The 20,253-nt window shown below is 35.3% G+C and overlaps 1 protein-coding gene across 1 annotated transcript in view; it reads left to right on the plus strand.

The window, feature by feature from the left end:
- The window catches only part of UGGT2 (UDP-glucose glycoprotein glucosyltransferase 2), a 205,275-nt gene that overhangs the window by 173,607 nt on the left and 11,415 nt on the right, over positions 1–20,253 (plus strand). Inside the window, exons 32-38 of the mRNA XM_069467087.1 lie at positions 2,095–2,190; positions 3,207–3,291; positions 3,684–3,866; positions 5,573–5,733; positions 6,384–6,498; positions 11,368–11,484; positions 15,706–15,832. Of these exons, the coding sequence (XP_069323188.1) occupies positions 2,095–2,190; positions 3,207–3,291; positions 3,684–3,866; positions 5,573–5,733; positions 6,384–6,498; positions 11,368–11,484; positions 15,706–15,832 (884 nt within the window). The remainder of the gene's footprint in view (positions 1–2,094; positions 2,191–3,206; positions 3,292–3,683; positions 3,867–5,572; positions 5,734–6,383; positions 6,499–11,367; positions 11,485–15,705; positions 15,833–20,253) is intronic.

Consider the following 20,253-nt stretch of genomic DNA (forward strand, 5'->3'; position numbering starts at 1 on the left):
GGGTATGTTCCTCTAAGAACAGAAAGTAGCCCAGCTTAGCTGCAACATTAAATATAATAGGGAATCTATAAGTTAGGTTGGGACCTATATTAGTTATATTGTTAGTCAAAAAAGGAATATATTGTCTCACATATTCTAAAGAATCCAGTAGACCTGGCTTTAGGCATTTGGGTGATATGGTCTGAAAACTGTCTTTATCTCTTAGTTCTACTGTTTCTGTGTCTCCTTCATTTTTAAATAGGCTTTTAAAAGTAAAAGTTTATTGTGTCCAGTGGGAAAAACTTGCCTCTCTCTAAATAGTACCAGCAGAAGTTCCAAGGCTAATTCATTGGTCCAACTATAGCCCTGTGTCCCAAACTGAACTGATTACTGTGACTCTGATTGACCAAGCTTGGGTAATATGCCTACCTCTAGAGCTGATATGAAGACCTGTCTCACCTAAGCCTCATAGAACGAAATTAGACAAGGAATGGTTTTCTCAAAAATACCAGGTTGTCTTTTCTAGAAAGAGAAAGGGTATTAAATAGTCAAAAACAAAAGTTATCTTCTGTAGATCCACATTGTAGAGAACTTTGAAAATCTGTTTTAGAGATTTGAACTTCATTTGAATTATGATGGTAAACCATTGATCATTTTTATAAAGATAAGAAATAGGAATGTTAGCCAAACTAGACTGAACAACCTAAACTGATTTTGTTGGAGCAGTCAAATGCACCTTTCCTCATTATGGATTTTGCCCAGCTTAGGCCTCTTTTTTTATAATTGACTTCTTGTTTGGTGCAAAGAATCATGTTACTGTCCAAGTATGTGCATTGAACTAGCTACTGATAGAGAAAGGATCAAACCCACTCATTTTGAGATTTGAAGAGTAGGTATGTTTGGCAGGGCATAATGAAACAGAATCAGGCAATTCATTAAGAATAACTGTCCAGGAGTTTCCATTAAAACCAGAAGGTAGTGACAAGAATGAATAAAGGCAAATGTTAAACTCTGGTTTAGCCACTTGCTACACAAAAAAGGATAACCAAAAATAAAATAATGCTTTCTTAGAAGGAGAGATAGTAAGTCTTGGGGACTTTAACTGCTCTATATACATATAGTATTGTGTATCTTATAATACTTTCACTTTTTTATCTTAGTTTTAGTCTTAATTTAGGGTGATTTTTTTTTCTTGCCACTGAGTCAACTGCTTTTCTTATTGGGGATTATAATAAAAGAAGATTTGAAAAATACTTTTGTCATAAAAATTTATATTTGACAAAATATCTTCCGTGATGATTATAAATTGTTTAGTTTACCAAATTGTAGTTATTTCTAAATATCTGTTTATATAAAAATGAGATTTTTTGTTAAATTTTTAAATGTGAAGAAAAGAAGAAATTATACATTTTGAATACCCCAAGTAAAAGATTCAGTACCTTTTGTATATGAGACAGGGCCTATACAAAAATGAGATGGGACTCCTCTGGGTCTAAAAAGTAACAAAAATGACAACTGTGCCCAGATTAAGCTACCACAATGTAAATCAGTGAGTGGACATGGCTCCCCCCTGCTATCCTTGTTCCTCGTGGAGGTCATCCAGTGTGTAAAGATCTCGATGGCCTGCAGGAGGGGAATACTGGGTCAGATGAGCTCTAAATTGTAGGTGGATTTTATAATGCTTGGGGGAACCCATCAGCAGCACTCACACCCCCATGTTATACCACATGAGTTCTTGCTGTACCATAGTTACACACTTCTCCATTGTTTCTTCCCTAACTATTGGCTTGTTTAAAATTTCAGTATGTCATGGCAGGGTGTAACTCATTCTTCCTTCTCGAAACAACTTTTGGCACTCACAGAGATTCAAAGATACTCATTAACCTGGAGACAATATAATTGCAGTCTATGTTACAAACTTTTAAAAAATTCGTAAAACTTCAGGTGATAGTGTCATATGTTTTAATATTAATAATTCATAATTTTGATAAAAGTTTATTTACAATTTAATAACTACTCACTTTGAAAGGTATTTTTATTATTTATCAAATTTAATATTTAGGCATAAAAAGTTTGCAGATGTATATTAAGGAACTTTCAATTTTTTATTCCAAGTTTCACAATAGGTTTGCATAAAGAAGACAAAAAGAAAAAAGATGTTCTAAACATTTTTTCAATTGCTTCTGGCCATTTATATGAACGCTTTTTAAGGTAGGTATTTTTTTAATCTATTTTGAAAAAGTGATACATTTACGTGATTCAAAGTTCAAGAAAAATAAAGGAATGTGCAGTGAAAAAATATCTACCACCTCTATTTCCTTGATACTCAGTTCCTTTCCCCACAGGAAACCAATGATGGTATTTTTATATCCTGCCAGATATATATATATATATGAGGAAATACATATTTTTTCTGTCTTTTAACTCCTGTTTACCTAAATAGTAATAAAGAATATACTGCTTTACACTTTGCTTTTTTTAAACTTACAGTTATGAAGTTAGTATATTTTTTAAAGGCAGTGAAATTTCATGAGTTTAGTTTAATTTGGAATATTTGTTTTCTTTAAGGCTAAAAAAAATAGACATATTTTGTAACAAGATGATAGGTAAGAAAAAAATATATATGGTAAATTGTCCTATTCCAGGAAAGAAATACCTTCTTTTATAAAAAGTAGGAGGGGGATAAGAAGAGAAAAGCATATTTCACAAAGTACAAAGGACTCTCTTTATAGAAGGATCACAGAGAATGCCTCAAAAATGTTTGAATTGTAACATTGATATTTTAAAATGAAACTTTAGATGCATTTGTATCTTATTCATTCAGAGGTCTAGGATAGCAAACCAACTGACCCATCCAGTGAATTTATCAGTATAGACGGAGCATTCAATTCTTCAAGTTTTGTAGACCTAATATTAATCAGACAGTAATAGAGCTGAGATTAGACTCTCTTTCAGCTAAACAAGACTATGTCAGACTAGCTTCTCTGTCAACTAGAACAAATAGAAACCAATCAACTTAGTCTATATCGGGTATATGTATGTATTTCCATCATCATATATTATATACTTGATCAACCATAATATTTTAAGATATTTCAGTTTATTTCTCCACATTTCATAGTTAAAAACTTCTAATTCATACCTTTAAATATTTAAAAGCTTTTAAAAAGCAGTATGAACTCCTGTTAAATGTTAACTTACATTGGGTTTAATGTTCTTTTATACAGAATTATGATGCTTTCAGTTTTACGTAACACCAAAACACCAGTGAAATTCTGGTTTCTAAAAAATTATCTCTCTCCAGCATTTAAAGTAAGTATATTACTCTTTTTATAGAATGGTTAATATCTGAATAGTAGGTCTTCCAAGATCCAGAGACTTTTCTTTATAGAGTCAAATTTTCTCAAGTCAAACATTGGTAATAAAAGTATTATTTTCTTTAATAAGCTTGCTAATTAATACAGTGCACGTAGTTTTAATGACATTAAATTATATAGTTTTGTTTGTATTTGTATTTTAATAGTTGTCAGCATTTTCATATTTCTCATTAATAAAGTTATAGTAGTATTTAGACATTTTACCAATTAGTTTATAACAATTTATTGTAAATTCTGCCCTTTTTAAATGTTAATTTTTTTCTCTAAAACAAGACTACTTTCTCTTCCTCGAATATATTGTTTGATTTTGTGTGTGTGTGTTTTTAGGAGGTAATTCCTTACATGGCTAAGGAATATGGATTTCAGTATGAACTAGTCCAGTATAAGTGGCCCCGTTGGCTCCATCAACAGACTGAAAAACAAAGGATTATTTGGGGTTACAAAATTCTTTTCCTTGATGTCCTTTTTCCACTAGCAGTGGATAAAATCATTTTTGTGGATGCTGACCAGGTAATAAGATTAACTGTTGTTTTGGTAGGACTCAAACTTTTTTTACACTTCTATCTTAATGTAAGGAATTAATTTATGTTGCTTGTGTTTATTATCTTTGTTGCTGTGCTATATAAACATTTAAGACATGATCATGATATGTAAGCAAAATACCACTAAAAACAAACTGTCAGAATTCCAGGAGAAAATTGAAGGTATTGTATTAATAAGAAGTACCATTTATTATTTAGGACGTGGAAGATTTCTCTCTGAAGTAGTAGTTTTTTAAACTTGGGGATTAAAAGCAAAACAAATGCTTATATTAGTAATAATAAGAGGAGTTACATGCATTCTTATGAATATAAGCTATTAATATTTATTTATAATTAACTATCTTGCTACAAAAGTTAGCAGTTACATACAACTCTCATTCTTCCAATCTTCAGCATTTTTTGGCATTCATCCAATAACCAAATTCTCATCACTCTACCACTGAAGGAAAAGAATGTTCTAAATTTGGCTAAAAAACAAAATTAAGGCTCTGAGCTTTAAAAATTTATATGATATGTCCAAAAATTTTGACTTTTCCACCCTTGCATTGCTTTTTTAATCATTAGTGAAAAGAAATTTTTTAAAATATACACAATTTCTAAGAACAGTAATATGTAAATTAAAATATATTATAGCAGGGTGTGAGGGCTCACACCTATAATCCTACCACTTTGGGAAGCTCAAGGGGAAGATCACTTAAGGCCAGGAGTTTGAGACCAGCCTGGGCAGCATAGCAAGACCTCATCTGTACAAAAAAATAGAAGAAAATTAACCAGATAGGGTGGCACGCACCTATAGTCCCATCTACTTGGGAGGCTGAGGCAGGAGGATCATATAAGCCCAGGAGTTTAAGATTGTAGTGAGCTACAATGATGCCATTGCAGTCTACCCTAGGCAACAGACTGAGACCTCGTCTTTAAATAAATAAATAGATAGAAATATATTATAAATTAAAAGCATAAATTAGAATTTGTATGTGTAGGAAAAAGTATATTTTCAAGTCTTATAATTTATTTATATTCTAAATTCTTATTATTTTATACTGTGTTCCAAATTGATAAATAAGCTATTATAATAAATAATAATGAAAACTAAGAAAATAGGGAAGTATAGATGATAAAGTAAGCATTTCCAAACATACTGTCTAATAGATTTCTTTCTCCTACCTTCCCCTAACATACACACTGATATTTTCCCAACAGGCTTGACTCTATTAAAAATATAAAACATACATTATTTCATTACAGCTATTTATAATAATCAAGAAACTTTTCCTTATGATTCAAACTAATATTTGTGAATATACAATAATGGTGATTTAGCATGAAAATGATTTTGAATTATTCATACATCGAGAAACAAAGAGCTATGCGCTTATATAACATTTAACCCCTTCCCCAAATGTATGCTATGTAAAATACTTTGCTTACAGAATATTCTTACTGGTCAGTAAGACCACTGTCATATAGACTAGGAAAATAAATTGTAAGTTTCTTTTAATCTGTAAGGACAAGAGGAAAAAAATTAAAATTTAGTAAATTCACACTTCATGAAAGCATTGTGAAGAAAATGCAGCTGTGGTATTTCTGCAATAGGGTATGATGATTGCAAATTCCCATAAAAAGGGCTCATGTTATTTTACAGTCTTCATGAGAGACACTATTTCAATTATTTAGATTGTGAGACATGACCTAAAAGAACTACGAGATTTTAATCTGGATGGAGCTCCTTATGGGTACACTCCATTTTGTGATAGCCGCACTGAAATGGATGGATATCGTTTCTGGAAAACAGGATACTGGGCATCACATCTTCTAAGAAGGAAATATCATATCAGGTAAGAAAAGTCTTACTCTTATCTTTTAGTTAATAAATAACATTGAATCACAGCATTCAGTTTTCATAAAAATTATGCAGCAAGAGCAACCCACTTGCATAGTGCTTATTACATGCCACTCACTCTTATAAGGCTGTATGTATATTAACTCATAAAATCTCTGACAACCTTTTGAGATACTGTTATTATCTCCATTTTATAGATGTGGAAACTGAGGCATAGAGCATTTGTTTTACTTGCCCAGGCTTACCCTGCTAGTACATAGCTGAGCCAAGAGTTAAACCCATGAAATATGGCTCACGTATATGCCCCTAATTACTCCAGAAAATTTAAACTTGGTTTGTCAAATAATAAAATGAAGATACTCTCTTCAAAGCTGTCACTCTTTTTTTAGGGCCGTGAGTTTCATGACAGACAACTTGAGAAAACTTGAAGTGACTCTAAAAGAATATGGATACTACCAAATTCTAAGAAACTTCAAACTCCTTGGAAACAGTATTAGACGTTGGGAGCAAATTTATGAAAGGATTAATTATTATTAGATCCTAGGGTATCTGCAGTTAAGTTAATACCATCACTGTAGACATTCACTAGGGGAAAATAAAACTACATAAGCAATGTAGGCTTTCAATGAGTATTCATTTTTGCAGTGCCTTGTACGTAGTGGATCTCAAGAAGTTCAGGAGAATTGCGGCAGGTGACAGGCTCAGGGGCCGGTACCAAGCTCTCAGTCAAGATCCAAACAGTCTTTCAAACCTTGATCAGGTAGGTAAAATGTTAATAGAATAATTTTCAGTACATATACATAGACTGCTCCAACTCTCTGCTTGTCAACTTTAAAATCTTACATTTTGAGCTTCTTTCTCAAACTCCTATCCTTTATGCAATTGTCTAGTGGATATCTCTACTTACACATAATTTTTTTCACTTCAAGCTCAACATTTTTAAAACTAATGTATTTTATCCTCACTCTTCCATTCTCAAACCTCTTGTTTCTACTCTATGCCCTATCTCATTTAGTTACCCTCTTTTCCTTACTCTTGCCCATCCTCCTTTAGACATGCTCAAGTCTCTCACTCTCACTCTCTCTCTCTCTGATCTTTAAAACAAACTCCCTTCATCCAGTGCCCCCACCACCCTGGTATTGCCTTACATTTTCCTTCTCCTCACAGATACCTTTTTCCTCATATCCTGTTAATTTCCTAATTATTGCATCTGAAACATTTTAAACAATCTAAGCAGAAGCAAAAGACCCTGCAGCCCAAAATCTCTATTCTTTTTTCTTATGTTTATTAGAACCATGCATGTTTGTTCATTCATTTATCAAGTATCTGCTGAATACCTACTATAGCCAGACACTATCCTAAGATCCAGGACATCAGAAAACAAAAAAAATGAGGATCCTTTAGCTTGTGATGCTTTCATTCTAGTAGGAAAGTAAAATTAAAAAATAAACAACATGTAAAGGTAATTAATGTTTTGGAGAAAAAAACGGGAAAACATGATTGAGAGTTCAAAATGATGAAAAGGTGTTAAGGTATGCAGTTGTATATTGGGTGGCCATATGTCCCTGCGAAGGTGACATTTAAGTGAATTTCAGATGGAGGTATAAAAGTTGATTATGAAGATGTCTGTGAGTATTGCAGGCCAGAGAGAATATCTAATGCAAAGGTCCTGAGGTGAGAGCAGGCCTTACATGTTTGAGGAATAGCAAGGAGGCTAGTATGGCTGGAATAGAGTATGATGGGGGAGTACAAATGAGGGAAGAGAAGTAACAGAAGGTCCAGGTAATGGAGAAAGCTTAAGCCCTTTGTTTAAAAATCTAGAAAATGGGAAATTATAGGTCAAAAAACTAATGACTTATTGAAGACCCCACTTGAAAGGGACTGATTTTTTTAAAAAATCATTCTTGAAAATTAGGAGAACTCCAAATATATATGTGTATACATACAAAATGGATCTTTTCAATATTGCCAGTTAGTAGGAAACTGACTTGGGGTCCTCAGTAAACCCCAGTGACCTGCCAGATTTAGATTATGAGTATCACATTTTTTGTAACTCTTACTAATTTTATGAATATTTTTTTTAATAAGAAACCCTTAGTCTAACATATAAGTGAAAATCTGTGAAATTTCTCATCTGCCTATTGGTAACTAAAGAAAGGATTCATTTTTCAAGCGTCCAAGAACCATCTGAGGGGTTCTTCTGACACTGCATCACCATATTTGGGGGGTTATTGCTCTTATTCCTGTGCAGTTTGACTCTCACCCCCATTAGTCCACTGAACACTTCTCAGTAAAGTCAAAATATCTTTTTATTAGGTAAAGAGTCTAGCGAACACTTAAATTTTGTTTTTATGTGCCCTCTTTGCAACATGAATGTTTTCCACCTCTCCTTTCTCGACACTCTCTCCACTTCTTTGGCTTCCATAATACCAGATCTTGCTGGTTCTTCTCTTTCATCTGTAGCTTTCCCATAAGAGTTTTATTAGTGAATTACTGTTATTTTTCATTCAGACATTGATATTCTCTAAGTTTCTGCCTTTGGCCCACTTATCATTCTTTACCAACTCTATTGGCAATCCTAAATCCATCCAGGGTTTCAATTTACATATTTCTATTAGTAATTCCCAAATCTTATCTCTGGCTCTTAGCTTTCTGCTGATATCACTGCCTCATTAATGCCCAAAACTTGTCCCAAATTAAATGTGGAGATTCTTCAAGGAACTAAAAGTCAACCTACCATTTGATCCAGCAATCCCACTACTGGGTATTTACCCAAAGAGAAACAAGTCATTTTATCAAAAAGACACCTGTACTCAAATGTTTATTGCAGCACAATTCACAATTGCAAAGATGTGGAATCAACCCAAATGCCCACCAACTCGTGAGTGGATTAACAAGTGTGGTATATGTACACAATGGAATACTACTCAGCCATAAAGATGGATGACTTAATGCCTTTTGCAACTTATTGCAACAATTTGAATGGAACTGGAGACCATTATCCTAAGTGGAGTATCTCAAGAATGGAAAGGCAAACACCACATGTACTCACTACTAAATTGGAACTAACCGATGAGCACACATAAGCATAAAACTCAACGGAAATCAACTGGGGGGGTGGGGAGGGGACAATGAAAACCTACCTAACAGGTACAATGAACAACATTTGGGTGACAGGCACTCTTATAGCCATGACCCAAGCATTATAAAATTGATTCATGTAACCAAAATTATTTATACCCCATAATACTATGAAATAAACTAAAAATTAAAAAAATAAAATTCAAACATGGATAATTATTAAATAAAATAAATCTTATAAAACAGAAAAAGAAAAAGTCAAAAACTCAAGTTCTGTTCCTCCTCCGCCTTTCCCTACATCAGCAAATACCACTTAGCTACCTGTTACAGGTTGGGTTACTCAGGAGACAAACTGACTATGAAATAGAAATTATCTTGCAGGAATTTTATTAGGAAGTACTCTTAGGACCATCACCTATGGGGGAAGGAATGAAATAGAATTGGGCAAACTCTACAAATTCAACAAAGATCTCAGTTGACTGACCCCACGGGGAGCTCTGAAGCTGAGGTGGCCTTTCAGAGCTGTCACAAGTTTGGGTGAGGAGTCCAGGTCTTTAGTCCTTCACTCAACCAATCATTGGATATAGGTTGCCCCAGAAAAGGAAGTGACTTTGAGTGAGACAACTCTTTTCCAAGGGCAGTTCCTAGAGATGGCTGAGACCTGAGGGTTGTCAGGCAGTAGCACTCCCAACAGCTAGGAGAAAAGTTTTCAGATTTGAATGAAGATCTAGGTGCTGCATCACATCATCCACTGTACTGTATGTATGGATCTACCTCTTTCTATGCGTTCAACAGAAAACACGTAAGAGGAAAGTTAGTGGGACAGACTACAGCCCGTACCTCTGGAGCCGGTCTAAAGACCACACTTCCACCTATCATCTCCCTCTACTATCCATTCTCGATTCCCCTAACCTAGTCATACGGCCCAGAACCACCGGGAATTGTGGGGATAACAAGCACTGCTTCTCCAAGAGGGTCACTGGGAGTGATCCTAAGAAGGTTCATTTCTAATTTGCCCCCTTGGGCCCATGTAATTGTTGAAATGGTAACACAGTACCATATACTGGTTGTTGATGTAAAATATAATGCTACATCTAGAGGATGGCTCCTTACCCTTGCAGGGTACTGTCTCCAAGCTAGCAACTCTGCTGTGCTTTCAGTAAACTATTTAGGCCAACATCTTCTATGAGGTACAGTATTTGACAGGACCATGGGGTCTTCTGGTCATGTGCCCTCTGCCACAGTAACTTTGCTATAAATTGGGTCTCTTGGTCTAATAAATATTATTTAGAATCCTGTGACAGTGGATAACTCTGTAAGTCCTTGGATAATGGTGCTGACTAAGTTTCTATGAGCAAGAAAGGCAAACACATGCATAGAATATGAGTATACTTCAGTTATGAAGTTGGGAAGAATCTGTGCCCCTTCCATGGTAAAAGGCATCAAGTGCAGTCAGCTTACCATCACACAGCTAATTGGTCTTTGCAAAGTATAAATCCTATATCAGAAGCTCAGTGTTTGTCTCCACTACTGGCAGCTGTAAGAGCTATATTATCCTAAGTAAGTGGGAGCCCATGTTGTTGGGCCCATACACAGTCTCCATCTCTGCCATCATGTCTACTCCATTCATGTGCTCATTGTATCATTGTAATGGCCAATGACCAAGGCTGGCAGACTTCAACAGGCTACATCATTTTGTCTGCTTAGTCATTTAGTGCTGCTTCTGTGTTGAATGCTTTTTGGTGGATGTTTAACATGAAATACCCAAAGATCTTGACAGTTTGTGCCACCTCCATAGGTTCATCCATAAGCCTCTACCTCAGAATTCTTCCCCTTAATCTTCTTATCTTTCTCTTTCTTGGCCTCTGACCAGTCAAGCCATTCACCACTTCTCATGAATCCATATATATTCTAAACATAGTCTACTTTTCTTTTCACACAAACTGAATGATGAGGTATATCATGTGAAGCAGCTAGAATAGTTCTTAGAAATAAATTCATAGCATTAAGCACAGAGGTTTCTATCTTTAACTTACTAGGGTAATTTGCCAGTCAAGTGTCCTAAAGCACAAGTGCCAGCCATCTTTGCTTAAAAAGCCTTGAGCATACAAAGCATGAAAATATTAATATTCATAGATTACTGTCTCCAGTGGGGCGGTGAAAGGTCACCTCAGAATCTGGAGAGTGTGGTGGTGGCCGACATACACAGTAACAGCAGGCACACTGTGAGCCATTAATCCTGGTGATTCAAGGCAGTTAGCGGTAGTGGGACCTTGCCATTGGGGAGATTGGAGTGGTGGGTTTCTGGGCCTCCCTCTTCATCCCTGATGCTAGGGGTGAAGTCTAGGGGAGGTGTAGGCATAGTTCTAATGCATGGGTTCATGACACAAGATGATTGGATCAGGTTAGGTATTTTAAACTTAAAAGTGTAGAGAAATCTCAGATTTGCATTTTTTAAAGGTCTGTTCAGTCTAAATGACATCTTCAAATTTTTTCTCTCTGACTCTAATTTCTGTATCTCTGTGTTTAAATCATTTTTTTTCTGTAGGATCTTCCCAATAACATGATTTACCAAGTTCCTATTACGTCTCTTCCTCAAGACTGGCTGTGGTGTGAAACCTGGTGTGATGATGAATCCAAACAAAGAGCCAAAACAATTGATCTGGTGAGCATCTGTGTTTTCATTTTTATAGAAGCAGATTTGGAAATGTTCAAATAGAAATATTTTGTTTTACAATGGAATGGCACACATATTACCTTGCTTTTCCTACTGCTCGGTCTGTTACCTGTTTACTTAGGTTGGCAAATACCGGGCTATGTCAGGGGTTACCTGAGACCACTCTCGGATTTGATAATTCCCTAAGAAGATTCACAGGATGCGGAATATAATCGTACTCATGGTTATGATTTATTACAGTGAAAGGATACCCAGCAAAGTCAGCAAAGGGAAAAGATACATGGGGTGAAGAGAAAATTAAGTATTACAAGATTCCAAAAGTCCTCTTTTTGTGAAGTCATACAGGACAATCTTAATTTCTCAAGCCACAAGAAATTCCATAACCTGTGTTAAGTGTTGCCTACCAAGGAAGCTTATTAGAAACCCAATATTCAGGGTTGTTACTAAGAGCTGGTCACCACACAAGCACCCTCTGCCTGACACGCACCAAAATTCTCAACTTCCAAAAGGAATGAGGGTGTTTAGCATAAACTATAATATTTGCACGAGCAATTTAGGCACAATGAGCCATTCCTTTCAGGGAATAGTGGGAACCATCAGAAACTTAGGTTACCAGATGCCAGTCAAAGGCCAACCTTACAAGCAGGCCTTCCTAAGAATAGCAGCCTCAGGCTTGCTCTGTTAACTGTTTGCTGCTCAAGGGCTTTTGAATGAAAGGCCATGAGCTGGCTAAAAGTGTTCGTGGATTAGTTGTCATCTTAACATGTCTTTAGTTTAGTTTTCCTGCCAATGTTTTCCCCAGTAAAGGCAACCAAGATAATTTTGTCTACTTAAATTATCCTATGCATGTTTTTCTTCCTTATTTATTTTTAAGAGATTGTTTTTCTTAGAGTTTCATTTTAAGACTTTAACTGTACTATACAGTTTAACTCTCCTAACATAAGATATTTCAAACTAATTTATTTATTGTCTGTCTAGAACTTACATTCCAGTACTATATTGTCTTTGATAGCTACAAGATAATACAGTTCTTTTTCTTACCATACTGCTTTTAATATGCTAACTTAATGTAGAATAATTGTTTTAAAAAGATCTTCACTGAAGGAGAAGCTATCAAAATGTTATCATTCATACAATTTTGAACAAAATAAGGCAGGAAAATAAAATATAGGGACCTTTTTCAGATACATGTAGAAATATGTATTTAAAAAGTAGCATACCGATAACATGTTAGAATGCAATCATAGGTGATAGAATGTAGCAGAAATAAATGGCATTGTTGGCTAGGCACAGTGGCTCATGTCTGTAATCCTAGCAATTTGGGAGGCTAAGACAAGGGGAGGATCACTTGAGCTCAGGAGTTCAAGACCAGTCTAAGCAAGAGCAACAGCCGTCTCTACATAAATAAAAAAAATTAGCTGTGTGTGGTGGTGTGCATCTGTAGTCCCAGTTACTCGTGAGGCTGAGGCAAGAGCATGGCTTGAGTCCAGGAGTTCGAGGTTGCAGTAAGCTATGATGAGGCCACTACACTCTAGCCTGGGCAACGGAGTAAGACCTTGTGTCAAAAAAAAAAAAAAAAGGCATCATTAAAAGGGAAGCAAGGGAATTTTATAAAGAGAGTCCAATAACATTACTGAATATAACTATTAAGATGTTATTTGAAGAACCAGTGGAAAAGTGTTCAAAAACTCTTGTATTAGCTAACAGGCTTTTGAATGTATTGCTGTGGTCCACAGAGAAGGCTGGAGAAGGTAACAAGGAGATGCTGTATGAGCTACTACAGCCTTAAAATAAAGTTGGTTCTCTTTGGACTTCAAGATTGTTCCTATGCAGCTTATTTTATTTTTTTAATCAAATAATCAAGAGGATTTTTCATGGCGGGGGGAGGTGTTGTTAAGGTTGTGTTGTGACAGATAAGGTTGTGACTCATGTGGTAGTGGTATAGGTCTCCTTGGGATCTTTAGTACTTAGGTTAACATGAGCTACCTTAACAAACCCCTGTATTTCAGTGGCTTCACACTCACCCAAGTAGCAGGCCTAAGTGGTGTCCCCATCGGTGTCCCAAGCTGTGACTCAGGGACTACTCTTCCTCCTCTGTGGCTGTTCCTTCCAGTACAGCAGCCACTTGCCATGTGTGGCTGCTGAGCACTTAAAATGTTGCTTGTCTGAATTGAGATGTGCTGTAAGGTATAAGGTACACACCAGATTTTGAAGACTCAGTACAATTAAAAGAACATAAAAATACCTCATCGCTAATTTTTGTATTGATTACATATTGACTAATACTTTGGATTTATTGGGTTAAATAAAGTATAGTATTAAAATTTATTTCACCTCTTCATTTTATATTTTTATATGTGGATACTAGAAAATTTTAAATTATATATGTGATTTTCATCATATTTCTATTGGATAGTGCTGATCTGGAGGAAAGGGAAAAAAGAATGTGGAGAACAGATCTTGAATCCCAAAGGCCTGGCGCCTTGATGGGAGTTGGTCATGTGGCCATATCTAAATGTAAGAGGAGCTGAGAAATGTCTTTCCTGGATAGACAGCTACTTCCTAGCAATAGCACTACACAGAAAAAGGACAGGTGGTGTAAATGCTGGTGTTCAGCCTGTCTCTTTCTCTCAGAGACACTTAAAAATAAAATGAGAGAACTTGCTATTGTTAGCCAGCTTTTAGTGGGAAATGTTAAGGGAATGCAAAAAAAATCCCAAGGCAACAGCCTAACGGAGGAAAAGAGCATGATTAATAGTATTGAAGGTGGGAATGAAAATGTTTATGACCTATCTCAACTCTCAATTTCAGTCAAGACTTCTCGACAGTAGCATTATTGGTGTTTAGGGCTGGATAGTTCTTTGTTGCTATTTTATGCATTGTCCACTATTCAGCAGCATCCCTGGCCTCGACCCACTAGATGGCAGTAGTACCCCATGACTCCCCTGCCATGACAGCCAAATTTTCTCCAGATCTTGCCAAAGCTCCCCTGGGGGGCATGATTACCCAGTTAAGAAATTAATAGAAATTGTAGTGCACCCACACACATGCACACACACAAAAAGCAAAAACAAAACCCAAAACACAGTGTAGCACAAGAAACAATTAAAAATAAAGAAAATGGTTCTGTTATCTCTTCTCTGTTTAAAAATCATTGCCTGTAAAGTTAATTTCTGCAAAGAAAAATCCTGTTTTCCATTTACTTCAGGAATATACCAACTCCAGAAAAAAAAAAATCCACAGTGAATGAACTGAAAATATTTAGCAAGGAAAGGATTAAGACAACAGGCTCATGGCTCATGGCTAATAGCTTTGCCCTAAGGCAATGAGAGAAGTGCAAGTAGAGGGAATGTCATGCAGAAGTGAGCTTTAAGAAGCTTTCTGTATTAATACTTTGTAAATAGCAAGTGGGCTGCCTTTATAACTGGAAGTTTATGCTCCAGTTATATGCTTAAACTTACGTACAAACCGTTGTCTCTTCTGTCTGAGTAAATGGCAACTCCATTGCTGAAGCTGAAGGTACAAGGTGGGGTTATCTTTGATGCCTCACTTTTCTCACATACCACATCTAATGCATGAGCACATCCTGTCAGCTGTGCCCTCAGAAACATCCCTATCAACCTTCTATAATTTTTACCTTTTAACTTTAATTTCCCAAGAAACTTTATAGTACCACGAAGTAGTTTAAATTGGAACTTTAGAAATTTTCTTATTTTAATTTCTTTTGCAGATAAAGAAACTAAGACACACCCCTGGCCCCCACAGAGTTACTCCCTTGTACAGGTCCTACTAGTGGCGTTGGAACCCTAAGAGCTGAGATTCCATTTCCATTGTTTTTCCACTGTGCCTGTAAGGCAGACTAGTCTGCTATGTTCTTTTACAGAATAGTAATGTAATTAGATCTTTTGTGAAAGCATTTTACAGAATTGTTTGACAAACTTCTTATGAACTATTGGAATATCAACAATTTTCGTTTAAATTTCTGATCGGGGTATTTGTATTAAGCAGTTATTACTTATATAGGTTGCAACTTGTCATTTCACTTGGTCCTGATTATATTAAACTTCCAGTACTTCAAGTATTTAGTAGGGCTCTGCTTTTTATAAAATGTATTTTGTTTGCCCTAGTGACATAGCATTGTCCTAAATTATTTCCTTTATGTTTCCTGGAGCATGGTTTTTCATTAACAAAATTTATTTAAATTTTTAGTGCAATAATCCCAAAACAAAAGAACCCAAACTAAAAGCTGCTGCCAGGATTGTTCCAGAATGGGTAGAGTACGATGCTGAGATTAGACAACTACTAAATCATGTGGAAAACGAGAAGAAAAATGCAAGTAAGTCTTCATCCTGCATTGATGACTGAACCATGTGTTGCATTAATGATACTAGAGCAGATTACATACTCGTTTCATAGTGACATTATTCAACGATTAAGTCAGAATTTCTTTAAGAAAGTCTGTGGCATGATCAAGAACTTTATTTTTGTGTAGACTAAGCTTACAAATTTAAAGCATAGATACAGCTTTAATTCATATTTCTTTGTGGCTGAGTAGTATAACATTAGCCTCCTGACACAAGGTAGAGGTGAAAAATAAAAGGAATGCTGGTCTTTAAGATTACACTGAATTTCCCAAATGTGAAAATCCAAGCAAGCCCTGAAAATTAATAAAAGCCTTACATAGCTAAAACATTAATTAATCTCATGTATAGTACAGGTTTCCCCACATGTTCATGACTCTAGGGTCCTTAGTCATGGACTGGAGAGGGACTTAGATTAGATTTGCTTCCATTTCTTTTAGTAAAAAAGTTGTAGTTCCTTGGCATTTCATTGCCGTACATAAGTGTTCAATAAATATGTGTTGAATTTATTTTTAAAACTGGTATAAACTTCTTGATTCTCTCATAATCTCTTTCCCTGTCAGCGCTGCCTGTCTCTCCCTATCATTCTTTACTCTTTTGTAAAAAGAGCACTGAGTTCCTATTGTGTTGTAGTCAGTATGTTAGAGGTTTTCACTAGGTTATATTAGTTACTCCTCTCAATAATTCTTTCTAGTAGTTACAATATAGTTCCAGTAGTTCCAAAATCTCATCTTCCTCAGCTTTACTTTTTAGGGAAGCCAAAGTGATTACATATAAACTTTCTCATATAAACGTGAAGTTGTATTTCATTTTGACTTATGTTTTCCTAAAAAAAAAAAAAAAAAAAAAAAATGTGGTATGGTGTGTGAGAGGTTCAGTATTTAAAACATGCCCGTGTATATGTCATAATTTAGTATGGATAAAGATAGCATTTCAATCCAGAAGAAAAAAATTAATCTGTAAGTGGCATGATGTAATTCTTTTTAAAGGGAGAGAAAGATAAAAGAAGGCATGAAGGAAGGAGAGAAGGGAAAAAAGCAAAAAAGGAAGGAAGAAAAAATTACCTCACACAAAAATTTTTAAATGCATAAAACAGAGATGAAATGCTGGCCAGGCATGGTTGCTCATGCATATAATCCCAGCACATTGGGAGGCTGAAGTGGGAGGATTACTTGAGGTCAGGAGTTCAAGACCATCCTGGGCAATACAGCAAGACCCATTCTCTTTTAAGAAAAAAAAAAATGAAATGTTTCTCATATCAAATTGGGCAATAGTTAAAGGATTAATAATACCCAGCATTAGTGAGGATTTTGGCCAGTGATCACTTTCATATAACTATATACGTATTACTTGGTGATATTTTGCAATATAAAAAAAGAAAAAAAATACATATACTAGCTGTATAAATTAAGAAAATTTTACAATATGTATAAAAACTTAAAATGTATATGCCTTTTGATCCAGCAATTCACTTCAAGAAATTTACATTTTAAAAAAAAGTGTATATTATTGTTTATTATAGCATTTTAATAATGAAATAAACTGTCCATGAATAGATAGTTGATAACAATAAATATTGATACAAACTATGAAACGTAATACAGCCTTTCAAGAAAATTGAGATAAATGTATTTGTGCTGATAGGTTATACAACAATATTTATCATGATTTACCCCATTTCCATTAAAGAAAAATCATTTGTATGTGCGTGTTTGTGCATAGGTATGTGTATGAATAAGGGAGAGAAGTTTTACAGAAGAGGTCTTAGTTTTTTACCTTAATTTTTAATTACAAATGTAAGACATATTCATTATAAACATTAGATCCACATGGAAGTATAAGAATAAAATTGGAAGTCCTCTTTTACTTACTGAAATCTAAAGAGGCAATCATTTTTCAAAATGTGGTATATCTTTTATAATTTTTACAGAATTCTCTTATTATGTATTGTAGTAGTTTGCTAGGGCTGCTGTAACATAGCACTGCAAACTGGATGGCTTAAACAGCAGAAATTTATCGTCTCACAGTTATGGAAGCTAAAAGTCAAAGCTGAAGGAGTCTGAGGGTTGATATCTTCTGAGGGCTGTGAAGGGAAAGATTTGTTCCATGCCTCTCTCCTTGGCTTGTAAATGGCTGTTTTCTCCCTGTCTCTTCACATTGTCTTCTATTCTCTTTGTTCTGTAAGGACACCAGTCAGATTAGAGTAGGGTTCACCCTGATGACCTCCTTTTAACTTAATTACCTGTGTAAAGACCTTGCTGCCAAATGATTTATGGTCACAATTTGAGGTACTGGAGGTTAGGATTTAACATATGAATTAGGAGGGAACCAAAAATTCATGTTTTTGAACATATGAATTCAACCCATAACGTGAGTGAAGTTGAGAATCTTGTGGTATCTTTAAAGGCTATTAGTATTTCTTCTGTTTTTCACCTGCTTTTTTTTTTTCTTGCCCACATTTTTCTACGGGATTTTTGCCTAACACTGAAAAATACAATCTTTATTTTACAGATTTGTATTGCCACCTTATCATATACTAAATTCTGATATTATTTATGTCATTTGGCACTTTTTATTCTGTCCCATTGGTTTCTGACTATACATGTGCCAATTATACCCTACTTTAATTATTAAAGATTTATAGTATGTGGGTTTTTTTTACAGCTGAATTTTTAATTTTTGTTTTATGAGAACATTTTGCTATTAGTTTTAATGAATTAGTTTGTTTTCTTCAAAGCTACATAGTGGGTATTGATCATCATTTTTTATATATATTTTTTTATTTCAGAATATTACAGGGGTACAAATGTTTAGGTTACATATATTGCCTTTGCACTGCCCATATCAGAGCTACACATGTGCCCATCCCCCAGACAGTGCGCACCTCACCCATTAGGTGTGAATATATCCATCCCTTCCTCCCTCACCATCTGCCCGACACCCAATGAATGTTATTCCTATATGTGCACTTAGGTGTTGATCAGTGAAACCAATTTGATGGTGAGTGCATGTGGTGCTTATTTTTCCATTCTTGGGATACTTCACTTAGTAGAATGGGTTCCAGCTCTATCTAGGGAAATACAAGAGATGCTATATCACCATTGTTTCTTATAGCTGAATAGTACTCCATGGTATACATATACCACATTTTATTAATCCACTCATGTATTGATGGGCACTTGGGTTGATTCCACATCTTTGCAATTCTGAATTTTGCTCCTATAACCATTCATGTACAGATGTCTTTGTTATAGAATGTCTTTTCCTCTTTTGGGTAGATGCCTAGTAGGGGGATTGCTGGTTCAAATGGCAGTTCTACTTTAGTCCTTTGAGGTATCACCATATTACTTTCCACAGAGGTTGTACTAGTTTGCAGTCCCACCAGCAGTGTATGAGTGTTCCTGTCTCTCCGCATCCATGCCAACATTTGTTGTTTTGGGACTTTTTGTTCAAAGCCATTCTCACTGGAGTTAAGTGATGTCTCATTGTGGTTTTGATATGCATTTCCCTGATAATTAAGATGTTGAACATTTTTTCATATGTTGACCATTAGTCTGTCTTCTTTTGAAAACTTTTTGTTCATGTTCTTTGCCCAATTTTTAATGGGGTTGTTTGATTTTTTTTCTTGCTGATTTTCCTGAGTTCTATATAGATTCCAGTTACCAGCCCTTTATCAGATGTATAACATGCAAATATTTTCTCCCATTCTGTAGGTTGTCTATTCACTCTAGTGATAGTTTCTTTAGCTGTGCAGAAGCTTTTTAATTTGATCAGGTACCATTTATTTACTTTAGTGGATGCCGTGATTGCTTTTGGGGTCTTCTTCATAAATTCTTTCCCTAGGCCAATGTCTATAGGAGTTTTTCCAATGTCTCTAGAATTCTTATGGTTTCATGCCTTAGGTTTAAGTCTGTTATCCACTGTGAGTTGATTTTGGTGAGAGGTGCGGATCCTGTTTCAGTCTTCTACATGTGGCTATCCAATTTTCCCAGCACCATTTATTGAATAGGGATTCTTTTCCCTAGTATATGTTTTTGTCTGCTTTGTCAAGGATCAGATGGCTGTATGAAGATGGTTTTATATCTGGGTTCTCAGTTCTGTTCCATTGTCTATGTCTCTGTTCTTGTGCCAGTACCATGCTTTTTTGGTTACTATAGCTTTGTAGTAAAGCTTGAAGTCTGTTAAATTGATGCCTCCCAATTTGAATCAGGAAATATTTTTGAATTCTACCAGACTGACAAAGAACTGGTGCCTGTGCTACAGAAATTATTCCATAATTTTGAGAAAGAAGGAATCCTCCCCAACATGTTTTACAAAGCCATCACCCTGATACCAAAACCAGGAAAGGACTCAACAAAAAAAGAAAACTATAGGCCAATATCCCTTATGAATATAT

The sequence above is a fragment of the Eulemur rufifrons genome, chromosome 4 (genome assembly GCF_041146395.1).
Source record: "Eulemur rufifrons isolate Redbay chromosome 4, OSU_ERuf_1, whole genome shotgun sequence".
Taxonomy (NCBI): domain Eukaryota; kingdom Metazoa; phylum Chordata; class Mammalia; order Primates; family Lemuridae; genus Eulemur; species Eulemur rufifrons.